General features: G+C 37.5%; 1 protein-coding gene across 2 annotated transcripts in view; it reads left to right on the top strand.

Moving 5' to 3' along the window:
* The window catches only part of btbd7 (BTB (POZ) domain containing 7), a 102,438-nt gene that overhangs the window by 73,648 nt on the left and 15,500 nt on the right, over positions 1-13,290 (top strand). For both annotated transcript variants that reach the window (XM_067417445.1, XM_067417444.1), the window contains exon 4: positions 8,891-9,099. In XM_067417445.1, coding sequence (XP_067273546.1) covers positions 8,891-9,099 — 209 coding nt within the window. The remainder of the gene's footprint in view (positions 1-8,890; positions 9,100-13,290) is intronic.

Genomic DNA, 13,290 nt, shown 5'->3' with positions numbered 1-13,290 from the left:
ATTGTATTTTACCTTCAGATACCAAGTCAAGAGAGTGAACAATGCACATCAAGAAAGGAATTTTATTTCACTATTTAAGATGAGGTAAGGCTTACGTTTTGGTAGCCTGTCTGGAAAACAGGCTTTGGGCTTTGCAAGCCCTGACCTATACATGTTTGAGTCGGACTCTGAATAGCAATGAACCAACAACACCACAAATAAAGGATTGTTCACCCTTTTGGAGCCAGCGCTTTCCCAATCCGATCTTTTTTTCCCCCTCGTTTCAAGAAATATCTGCGTCCACACGAGATTACAAAAACGGACTAAAACGATGTAGTTTGCATGCCGGGCCAGTGTGTGGCACTGTAATTCTGCCACAGAAATACACTAAAAACGGAGAAGAGTTGTGGCTAGGCAGGGGTATAGCAGTGGTCGGAGGTGAGGCAAAATCTCACAATAAAATAACAATAAATAAATTTGCTACTTAATAGATGTGTTTTATTAATGCCTACACCTACCCCAACCCAAAACATACACACGAAAACGGAAGATGATCGTTTTCAGATTTATCCACTTTGGGACCCGGTTTCAAAAAATATCGGATGCATGCTTCTAAAACGCCGGATCCGTGTGGATGAAACGCTGATACAGTACAAAATTTATACGTATACAGCTAAACACGTCTCCGTGTGGACGGGGCCTTATTCATTGTTTAACATCTTTACATTTAGTTCTGATTAAAGGGCAGGGAATAACAACACTCTTGTGTAAAACAAACACTGTCACCTCAATGCCTCTGTTCCTAGAGAGAACGGGTCTAACATTGATATATTTGGCGAGAGAGTCCTTTTGAAACAGCAGTGCTTTGATATGTGTGCGAGTGGTTCAGTCAGATGTCCTTTAGAGTGTTTTTCAAACTCAATACAGACACCCTTCCTGCCCCCAAGGCACCATTCTGATTAGTATTAACACAGATTGCTGGTGGTGTTTCCATTAAGCCTATGAGAGACTGTCAGCTCTGTAATGATTCTGTCTGTTACAGCTTGTCTGAAAGGTCATGGAGAATTTTAACCCAACACCTCTCTGGGGCTCCTTCACTCTCTGCTTCTCATTTTCATCTCTGTATCTTTCAGCAATTTCCATCTTTCACATTCAGTCATACAGACCGGGCTAATTTTCCACTATCTCTGTCCTTTTTGACATTACCCTCCTAATCTTTACTCCTATTCCCATTTTTCTTCCTCTCAGCATGTCGCAGTTTCTCTCGCTGACTGACTGGCTCGCTCTGTCTCTCCTCCTCCTCCTCCTCTCTGTCTATTAGCCCGTCAACCCCTTATATCAAGCTCCGGGGCTCTGGCTAGTTAATTGGGGTACTGCACTTGTTCAGGGCTAATAGATACCCTAATGATTAGTCCTTCACTGTCTCCGCTCCCTTCCTGTGTTGCTGTGTTCCTCCAATATCAGGTGTACTCAACTGTAAAATGAGCTCAAGACTACCATTAGGTTTTTCACATCACTTGGCCTTGTTGTTAGCTTTGAGTCCTTCTTAAAATGAGTCTCTTCAGAGGAAAACTGTTATACTGAATGTTATAAAATGTTGCTTTGCTTGTGATTTAGTTTTAAATAAGTTTAGTTAGTTTTGTTTTTTTAATGGGTTTTCTGCTGAAATTAGTTTTAAATGACTCGTTTGTTAGCAGCCCTTCTTCATGCATGCGCCTCATCCATGTTTCTAATTTCTTTATAGGCAACCACTCTGTGCAGGATAAATAGTGCTCTGTCTGGAAATTAACTATTGACTTCAGTGGTGCGTCCCAATTCGCATACTATCTGTTCTAAAGAGTATTAAAAAAATAGAATTAGTATGTCCCAAATCAGAGTATGTTGAAAAGACAATTCCAAAGATACCCGGATGATCTACTATTTCCGGTTACTATTAGAAGTGCAGATCAATGCTTACTCTAACAGCTAATATTGCCCACAACCCATTGCATGTTGGATGAGGATTCGATTGTAACTACAAACATGGATTAAAAAAAATGTAGCCTAAAAAGTTTTAATAAACTACAAACAGGACAGATGTGTGAGTCTGACAGAAGTAGAGAGGTTTAGAGAAAGTATCTCACTTGACGAGAACATTTTTTTAATATTATCCATATTATATTTAATTTGCAACAGCATTGTGAATGTTTGTAATTCATCGGGGCGGCAGTGGCTCAGTGGTTCATGTAGGTTGTCTACAAACCGAAAGGTTGGTGGTTCAATCCCCGGTTCCACCTGACCAAGTGTCGAAGTGTCCATGAGCAAGACACCCAACCCCAGCTGCTCCCGACGAGCTGGATGGCGCCTTACATGGCTGACACCGCCGTCGGTGTGTGAATGGGTGAATGTGAGGCAAGATGTAAAGCACTTTGGATGGCCATAGGGTCTGTTAAAAGCGCTATATAAATGCAGTCCATTTAATGATACGTTTGGCCATTAACACTTGTTAAATGCATCCTTATATTTAAATGGAAAGCACATAAGCAGATTCTCTGTACGAAAGACCCATGACTGGCAGATACTGTACACTACCATTCTAAGTTTGGGGTCTGCAAGTTTTTTTTTTTTTATGTTTGTGAAGGAAATCTCTTATGCTCACCAATGGCAATGTTTTTTTTATTATTAAAAAATACATTAAAACTGATATTGTGAAATATTACTATTTAAAATAAGTTTTCTATTTGAATGTATTTTAAAATGTAATTTGTTCCTGTGATGATGGCAAAGCTAAATTTCCGCACCAGTACTCCAGTCTTCAGTGTCACATGATCCTTCAGAAATCATTCTGATATTCTAAATTTGGTTCTAATTTTCAAGAAACATTTCTTCTTCCATTTGCTGCTCAATATTTTTTGTGGAATCCGAGATACAAAAAAATATTTCTGAAATTGTAATGAATAAAAATATCTTACTAAAATGTCTTTACTGTCACTTTCGATCAATTTAATGCATCCAAAAATGACCCCAAACTTTTGAACAATATTTTAAATGTGGCAAAAGTATTAAGAGTAGTATGCAATTTCTGATCTCTGCAATCCTGCCAGGCACAAATCGGGGCACCTTTTTGTAATTGACATGAAAAGAATGTTTTATTTATATTGTGCTTTTTTTGTTGTTGTATTGAACAGTAATTTATTTAATTACCTTTTGCATCAGGGGTGGGCCTGTCAAAATGCTGCTTTTATAGGGACCGCTCTAGGTTTTGAAACGGGGCAAAAGAGCGAATAAGATCAAACCACTAATAAGGAGGCCATGGTAACCTCTGAGGAATATGTCTGTTTTTTGGACAAGTGATCAGGAGCAAGAAGAGCTTCACACTCCAGCACTTTTCTGTTGCTACACTTATTTGTGTAGTACAGATCCCATCCTGTAGGAGTTCTTGTATTTCTTAATAAATCCTTATTTAAATCATTTAAATTTAGCAGTTTATTGTAAATGCAAATTTTGTGCTGTTCATTTTAACAGATGTTTTTATTCCTAATGTGAATCTGCTCTTAAGCAAACATTGAGAGACACATTTGAAAACACAACAGTTTATCTGCATTTCCCATGTTTATAGATATGGTAAGGAGATAATACAGAGTCCACAGAATAACTTTTGAAGTACTGATGAAATCTGCAGCGTTTGCTCTGGACTCATTACCATCAAATCTTCTGCACTTGGCTTCCAAGTGCTTTTGAGTGGAAAACACTGCATGTTGTTTGTGCTAGGTCTTCCTGCCTTGTATTGCTATTGTTTTGCAGACTTTGTTTCTGGTCTCGATTTAGGACACTCATCTCATGTTTGAATAATTATTAACTCTTTGGTGTAAGTTCTGCAATCATTCTTGTGGTTTGAATTTTACTCGCACCTAATCATTAACTTTCATTAACTCGCATTGATTTGTTGCTCTGTGTATATGCCCAGCGTGAACAATCTACACATTGATTACCAAGTCAGTAAAGAATGATGAGATTTTTGAATGCTGGGTGACATTCTCCCTAGAGGCTAATATGATACTGTTTTTGGAAAATGACACGTTTATGGCTCTGCGAGCAGAGATTATAATTAACTGGGACGGGTTTATGAAGGAATACTGTGCACATGCTAAATGGTTTCTAGTAATACCGTAAAACGGATGCAGTGCTACTCTTAATCTTTTGTGTGCTCCAGGCTGGAGATGTGTGAGCTGCCATCCTCTGGCTATATGGTGGCCATCACACACACAAAAAAAGAGAAGTCATTGCCATTAGATCTCAGATTTAAACAATACACCTTAGCACTATGCAGACAATGAATTAGTTCATCCTCCTTTTTTGAGCCATAGTATATGTCAAACCAACACTAGTCTCTGTTTATGTTTGTTTACAGAGTTTTGGCATAGAGCCTTTAAGTCAAGTGCTTGAAGAACTTGGTTGAATTTAAAGTAGATGTTTGCATGTTTACCAATGGGTTACAGGAAAAGTATTATTTTTCGAGCCCTGCCAAGTAACCTTTGGATTCCCAAGTGATCCCATTTTGGTCTGTTATTGTAGAAACATGTACCTGCCCCTGAACAGGACGTTGAACAAAACTGTGGACACTTTACATTTCTGTCAGATAGCCTCTTCTTAAAATAGTGGGTGTTCCTTGGCCAGTTGCAGTGGCATCTTATGTGGTTAGGCAAAGGTCTTGCTGCACTAGACTAAGTGTGGGGGGTACAGAAGACATTACAATATATATATATATTACAATATTGTATTACAAACAACTCCTACATAATTTTATGGTGCTTGTTGTCTTTATTTGTCTTCCTAAACATCTTCAAGGTCAACCTTATGTGTTTGCATGGAGAGTCTTGAAAAAACAGCTTATTTACTAACTAAATATGTAGTTCTCCAGAGCTTTAAGAGAGGCGTCTGCTCTGACGTAGGCTGGCATCCAGTTGAATATTTAATGGTACTGATCAGCACAGTGTGCCTGAATACTTAAAGGAGTAATTTACCCAGTGATGACATTTTACTCACCATCATTCCATTGTCACTTCATATTTTTCTTTTTCTTCTGTGTAGCTTGAACCGAATTATTAGGCAGAATGTCTGAGCTTCTCTTTTCCTTTCCATACCATTAAATATATGTAATCATTTATACTGCCAAGCTCCAAATTATTCACCAAAGCTCTCAAAATCAAATCTCAAGTTTATTAATTTAGAAAATGTCACACTTAAGCCCCTTTCACACTGCGATTCCGGGCAAATACACGGATAATGCGACCCGGCATTTGTCCCCGGTCTGCTAGATTTGGTCCATTCACACTGCCAGCGAAATACCGTAATATGTGCGCTTTCACACACAACGCTTAACGGTCCCGGATCGAGTTGACACGTGACATCCGAATGTGACGTATAATGGCGAGCGATCTCAGCTTAAGCGCGGATAGTAAGGAGTTCAGCGGTCTCGACTTGTGTCCAGTTTGCGCACATTTCTGCTTGTTTAATTTTAGTTTCTTTTGTATACGAACACTCTCTGCGTTTAAAACACCGACTAGCTCTTCTGGCACTGCAGGGTTGTATTATTGAAAAAACAAGCTCTAGGAGTCGCACGATAACTACGTACACGTTGCAGCATTAGTTTCGGCTTTTGTTCACACAGCGCTCGTGTGGTTGCTTTCACACAGAAGGCGACCCGGCAATGTTCCGGGAATATTGCGGGTCCGACGTGCAGTGTGAAAGGGGCATTGGGCAGTAAAAACAAACTTGAACACCAAGTCTAGTGGAGTAGTAGGCTAGAATTGCGAGATATAAACTTAATTGTGTTACAAAGTCAGAATTTTGATATATGAACTCATAGTGGTGTTATAAAGTCGGAATTAAGAAACAGTCAAAATTGCGTGCTATAAATTGCAATTATTACTTTTTTCTCATAATTGGCTTTCCACGCTATTGTGAGTTTATATCTTGCAATTCTGACTTCTTTTCTCAGGATTGTGTGAGATAGAAACACACAATTGCATATTACAAAGCCCAATTCTGAGGATATACCTTTTTTTCAGAATTGTGAATTTACATCTCACAATTTTAACTTTATAACTCACAATTGCGAGTTCATATCATAATTATTTTAACTCACAATTGATAGGGGGAAAAGTCAGAATAGCAAGAAAAGTAAAAAATCTTTCTTTTCTTTTAATTCTGTGTCTGAAACAAGCTTCCATAATCATAATGCATGATTAAGAGCTCATATTAAACAGTTTTTATAGTTATGTCAATAAATTGTATGCCTTTTAAAGGAACACGGCAACTTTTTTGGGACTTAAGCTTATTCACTGTTTCCCCCAGAGTTAGATAAGTCCATATTTTTACCACCCTGTGGATGCCTTAACTCAGCCTGACGCACCCACCGCTAGCTTAGCTTAGCACAAAGACTGGAGGTGAATGGCTCCATCTAGCCTACTGCTCACTGAGTAATATCATTGCGCCGTTGCACTCATGGTACGGCAGCAAAATTCCTTCAGTATTACACAGGAATGAGTGTAGTTCCTAGCCATATCGGTATAGAAAATACAATTTTAAAATTTCCATCTGTCTAAGTACACGATGTAACTATACACATCACAACATGTAAATAGGAAAATGTTGGGATTATTTTGTCTGAGCATTAGGCTAGCTAGAGCCATTTACCTCCAGTGTTGGTGCTAAGCTAGGCTAGCTGTGAGACAGAGTCATGGCATGCACTGCCAGATAAAAATGGTATGGACTTATCTAACTCTGGGGAAACGGTCAATAAGCTGGTAAGTCCCAAAAAGTTGGTGGGTTCCTTTAAAGACTTAGGAAGCAATATCTGGCATGTTCCAATCGTAGTAAAATTGTCCTGGAAAATGATAGCTGAAAAAGATTGGAAACCCTGAATACATCTTAAAAATGTTGTATACAAAATATTGTTGGAACTGAATTTCTTATAATTCCTGTTAGAAAGGGGAAAACCAAGCTTGCTCTCTGGAGATGCTTGGCTTGGATTGCATTGGAGTTGAAATTCTTCACTGCTCCAGGGGTCTTTGTATCAAGCACAGGAAGAAAAAAGAAAAGAAAAAAACAGTGGCGTTTACTGATTAAACTGCACTGAATGCGTCTCCTTTGACATTCGGTCTTTGATGACTGGAAAAAGAGACCGAAAGAATTGAATAGAAGAGACAAAACAGATCAAATCAGTAATTCAAGGCACAGTTTGAAACAGCATAAAGCAGTGTTTTCGTTGTGAATAATTTGATAAATTATTCATCGGTTCCCACAGTGACATTTAAATGCATACATTTTCATTAATATTTTAGATATATCTCCATATATTGTGATTAGAATATATTTTTGCAGCATTTATGGACTCTGTTTTACCTCTTTGTAGTGTTACAGGGCTCAACGTTAAGCCTGTTCATGTGTGTGTGTGTGTGTGTGTGTGTGTGTGTGTGTGTGTGTGTGTGTGTGTGTGTGTGTGTGTGTGTGTGTGTGTTGTAAATATAATTTATTTCAAAGCAATATTCTCACCAGTGTTCAAACAGCTTTTTTTAAAGGATATTTTCCCTCTAATCTTATTATATATAGGTGCTTCAGCTTTCAGTTTATATTCTTAAATTTGATCAATAAATTAAACTAGAATAAGACACTATAGGGCTGTTACCAGTCAAATTAAATAATTTACACTGAAAAATTACAATTGCATGAAATAATGTTATGATATTGGTTTAACATTTTTTGAATATACAATAGAATGTTTAAACATGAAACTAAACTGTCAGAAGGTGGCAGTAGGCGACCATCTTGAACGGCTGATTCATTCAAGAATGAGGAAGTCGTTTATGAATAGTTCATTGAATCTTTGATTCAGCCAATTCATTCAAAATGCTGAATCATTAAGTAAAACAATGTTGCTATGAGATGTATGGTTCTGGGAACTATGAGAGTTATGGTTCTGCTGTGATCTTTGTTTAGAACTATTTTCGCTGCTGAAATAGAAAAAAAAAGTCTATAGCATTAGCATCTAATATGTTAGTGACTTGATGTTAATTAATTTTTATGTCGTATGAAATCAGTGTCATCTTTTCAATCATGATGGTATTCAGGAAAACAGCATTCCTCGCCATGTGACGTTGTTTAACTGTATCATACAGTATGTTGTAATACTTTTTTTTTTTTTTTTACCGCAATATATTAACTGAGTTTCTTTGTGTGAGTGACACTCATTTGTTTTCGATTTCTCCTTGAGAGGCTGCGCGAGCATCAACAGCGCAACCTTGTTACCATCAGTACATTATACTATTACTACATATTATTCAGGTTACTTGTCTGGTTGGGCAAGTCAAATTATCATTCACTTGCCCCTTCAAAAAATCCACTTGTCCCTGACAAGCGTTAATGTCGAGCCCTGTATTATATTACAGTCACAGTGATGAAAATTATTTTAGCATGAGATAAAATGGTGTTACGGGCAGATACATCTGGTAAGATGTAAGACCCATCATCTGGTCTCCATGTAAAACATGGAGTGGACCACAGTGTGCTGCGGAGCTTACAGAGACTTACACCATCAGCTCTGTTTCGGTTCACCAGCTCTGTTTCTGTTCTGTTTTCTGTGTTGGTTGGTTGATTGTTTGTAGTAGTCTATATTTTTACTTGTTATAAAAATTTTTGTTATTTTTTTCCCTTCGTTGCACTTTGAGATTCTTTGGAATGAAAAGTGCATTATAAATAAAATCTATTATTATTATTATACATGTAGTGCCCTATTCTAAGAGCATCTCAACCACCTAGGTTTCATGTTTTAAAATCTTGATTAACTACGTATGGACAAGGATTTCTATGTTTAAGAGCAGCTGAAGCCCTGTTTATGCTTAAATAAAATGTAGTCGTTTATTTGTCTTAGGCTGTGAAGACATTGTGGCAGACAGCATCTCGCTGGACTCTGTGGTGGCCATCCTGAAGTGGAGCGCTCAGCCCTATGGCTCCAAATGGGTTCATCGGCAGGCCATGCACTTCCTGTGTGAGGAGTTCAGCCAGGTCATGACCTCTGACGTCCTCTATGAGCTAAGCAAGGAGCACCTGCTGGCGGCCATTCAGTCTGATTATCTGCAGGTAATGACCATACACCAAGTCACCCTTTGAGGTTTTTTTTCAGATTTTCCTTGCAAGATTGTCCAGTTCATGATTTCCTAATTTAGGGGAGCTGATTGTTTCAAATAATCAACATTTTCTTTTTAGATAAGCGAAGAATTACATTTGTTAACTGTAACATGAATAATAAGGGGTTGTTCACACAGAACACAGTCAAACCAAGATGTATTCAGACACCTTTAACATTTCTCAGGTTATCACAGTTTATTCGCTATAGTTTAGAAAATGGTTATAAAATATGAAAAGAATACAAATATGACAGTTAAACATGAGTTAAGCCATGTCAGAACAAATTCATCTTGATAACGTCAGATAACTTTGATACAAAAGGTATGTAATGGATTACATTCAACCAATCAGCTGTCAATTGTTTAATTTAAGCACGCAAATAGATAATACCAATTTAGGTCAACCAATAATCAAGTAATGCTTAATTTTGTTCAGTCTGTGCTGTAAAAGGTTGTATTAGCAATTAAAGAGAAAAGACTTATGCAAAACATAGTCAGGTCAAAGTGTCTGAATAATTTTGCTCCCAAATGTTTTATCCATTTTACTGGTAGTCCACTGTATGAAGAATAATATAATATAATATGTCTCGGTTTACTTTTATTTTGCTATCCTCACTTACAAAAATGAACCATAGCAGTGGTCTGCAACAGGCGGCCCCGCCAGCAATAATATCTGGCCCGAGCCCGCAGCCAGATTATTTTGATTGCAGCTGGTTCTGAAATAGATCTGTCAAGATCAGAGGCCAGCTAGTGAGAGCTGTCCAGGTAAATCTCCCTCCCCAAATTTTAAGAGCCGTGTCCGACTCCCATGCAGTAAGACCCGAGTTCGAGCACTGCTTGAGAGATTACAACGGTTTCTTACAATCATTGTCTTTAGTGATTTTGCCTTCAAAAAAAATATGAGAATGTTTTTGCTGCAATGTTTTATTTTTGTTAGAGAGCTTTTAACTTGAAAAGTTCTGCAGGACATTCAAAAGAGTCTGTGGAATGGATCACTAGACACGCCTCTAACAGAACCATCATGAAATGTGTGGTATGATAAAACGGACAGTGAACCATTGAAACGTTTGCTTATAACACGGGGCCTCAGCACCAACATGTGAATAATAACAAACCAAATTCAGCTTCCTTTTGATCAAAAATATATACAAACCACCACCAGCAGCAAAAAAAAAGATGCTATGCTTCGTCTCTTGTGGTACCGTCTGATATTATATTCTTTACAAATAGCAACAACTTTGTTGCAGATAAGGCACACCGGCTTTGCATTCACAAAACCAGGTAGGATGAACGCATAAGGGTAGTTGTCTTTCCATTCTTCTTTGTATGCCCTATTTTTGCTGTCGACTTTCCTCTTTAGACTCTTTGATTAGTGCCATTTTCTCTCACCAAATAGCTTATTGCTGCTGATAATGTTAACATCCCTCTGCATGCAATTTAAAAAAAAAATGTTTTGTACATGATGCCAAGTAATAATTTTGAGTGTAAAAGTAGGCCATGTCAAATAATTTTTACAATAAGCTAGGCTCCATTGTGTTAACAAGCAAATTAAAATACATATTCATTATTCACAATATGGAAAGAGGAAATAAAACAAAGTTTGTTAAAGGGTCATGAAACCCCACTTTTAGCAGCAGTCAGTTCTCACCACATTTTAAAAAAATGCTATAAAAGTGGCCGTGGTTTAGCAGCGGAGTAGAGGGGGATGAGGCTGACAGCATGTTAACGGCTTCTTATTCAGACAATCTTACTTCGCTCTCATTAAAAGCATCAAAGCTTCCCACAAATTCACGCTGCAAATGACAATTAAGTCCCGCAACACAATATATACATGTAGCTCAGCGTTACACAAATACATATCCTGTGAAGGCTATAATTCAATGCACAATTAAATGCACAGCCATTCGAAAGTTGTTCTCTGCATTGAAAATATATATAAACACGCTGTTGCATAAATGAAAACTTTTGAGGCTTATTTTGTGGAGTTTTATATGCTGTTTGGTCAGTTAAAGGTGGGGTAAATGCTTTCTGGTAACTGTTGATTACAATTGATTACAACATATTACAATTATGACTGGATTAGGGTTATATAGATCATTAAAAGAGGAAACAAACAAATATTAGGAGTATAGTATCTTACTTGTCGGACACATTTTGTAAGCTGACGCAGACAGTGAGGAGATTTAGCTGCTCCATACGGTGTGGAAATAAACGGGTCTTTATCATTGCTAAAGTTTGACAGTACTAGAGCGACAATACGATCACAAATGGACAAAGAAGTGAGCATGACACGAGCATATTCAAGCAAAAGCCAGCATATATTAGTTTCCTGCTAATGTCCATCATGTGAGTTGTGTGTTTTGAATAATGACGTGTACTGAGCACGCTCTTCTCACCATCATTAGTAGACCCTACCTGCTGATTGGCTACAAGTTTGTTATTGGACTCGGCCCGAGTAAAAATTGGTTTTGTAAAACAATTTTTAAATGACACTCACCCCACCTTACACTCACAGTGTGGATGAATCGTGTTAGTGTGAAGACTCAGGATCTATTGATTAGAACGTAGGCAACGCAGGAACTCATACAAAACATTTTGATCCAAGTTTTCAACTAAATATCCAAATAAAATAAATTACTTAATCAACTGTATCACTACTCTGCCCACATAATTGCTATATGATAAATTGAGTGACTGTAATAAATCTCCAGAGTGACTGTACAGCCAAATCAAATTTTGTTGCAATATTGTCCTGTTTAACACTGTGAAGCTGCTTTGAAACAATCGTCATTGTAAAACGCTTTATAAATAAAGTTGACTTAGCTTTTAAAAGTGGAAAAAACACTATTTTTTGGTCCATTAATGTAAATCTATCACTTTTACTGTATGTGATTTTACTGTTTGAAGCGCCTCTGCATCAGTCAGAGGAAAATGCCTATCAACACGTGCTGTCATAAATAAATAAGCGTGTTGTCATGAATTAAGCAATGCTTCTTCTCAGGATAAAGACACGCAGTCTCATGAATAATTGAGACAGCGATGAGTTGTCATCGCCATACTATAGCTCAAGAAAACGTCACAACCTATGATGTTGACATGAAGATAAATTTAAACCAGAGCAAAAAGGTTTAACATTAACTAGTTTTCTCCCACATTCAAAACTAACAGAAGGTAACAAAAACCTATGAGACCTTATTGTGAAGTTGTTTGAAAGATTAAGCTCCAAAATTTTTCCAAAACTTTTTCTCAGAGAACCCTTTTCTAACAACCCATATCCCATTAAACCGGGGTTTCATGACCCCTTTAGAGAGCATGACTCAAACATGCCATTAATGGGCTTATTCAAGTCCTCTTATTTTTTGAGTTTTTATTTATTCCACATCTCCCACATATGTGTTTTAGCAAGGCAGTCTGTGTTGCAAGTTGGTGAATGAAGATACTTGCCAGGTTACTACTGCATTATTAATTTATCCAATTTTGTAAGAGTAACAGCTCACTACCAGTTACAAAAGACTCAGTAACAGTATGTCAGGCAATTCTAGTTGTACTTTTCATCAATTCATTTCTAAAATTATCGCTTGACTGTGATTTTTGTATTAATATTTTTTTTAATGGGTTATGGGTTGTTAGAATTGGGTTCCCTGGGAAAAAGGTTGTGAAATTGAATTTTCTAGCCTAATCTTTTAAACAACTTCACTATAAGGTCTCACAGGTTTTTGTGCTTCTATGACAAGGTCAAGCAGGGTAACTGCATCATATTGCACTATTGGGAAATTTGTGTTTATTTCAGTCTACAAATCATTGCAGGGCTTAAGGCCTATCTATTTCAGACAGCAGAGTGTTAGTATCAGTCTGTTTATCGATCTCTGTTGATCAGGGCTTTCTCCTCTTAAGCAGGTCACCTGATTTTGTTTTTGGACAAATGAGTCATCTGTATCAGATGACCCCTTCACGTCTCCTCAGAGAGTTTATATAGAGAGCTGTAACCCCATCTGGGATTTGGCCTGGCACACAGAAGTCTGTTAGCACCTTCACACTCCTGTGTGCTAGCCCTTTAATGTTTACACGTCTTTGCTAACTCTACGCTGGGTCAAACCTGTTGAAATAATCTAATCCCTCTAGTGACTGAGAATTTGTAAACAAA

This window comes from Pseudorasbora parva, chromosome 15 (assembly GCF_024679245.1).
Source record: "Pseudorasbora parva isolate DD20220531a chromosome 15, ASM2467924v1, whole genome shotgun sequence".
Lineage (NCBI taxonomy): Eukaryota > Metazoa > Chordata > Actinopteri > Cypriniformes > Gobionidae > Pseudorasbora > Pseudorasbora parva.
Note: the sequence above shows the minus strand (reverse complement) of the source record. Positions and strands in the feature narration are given on the sequence as shown.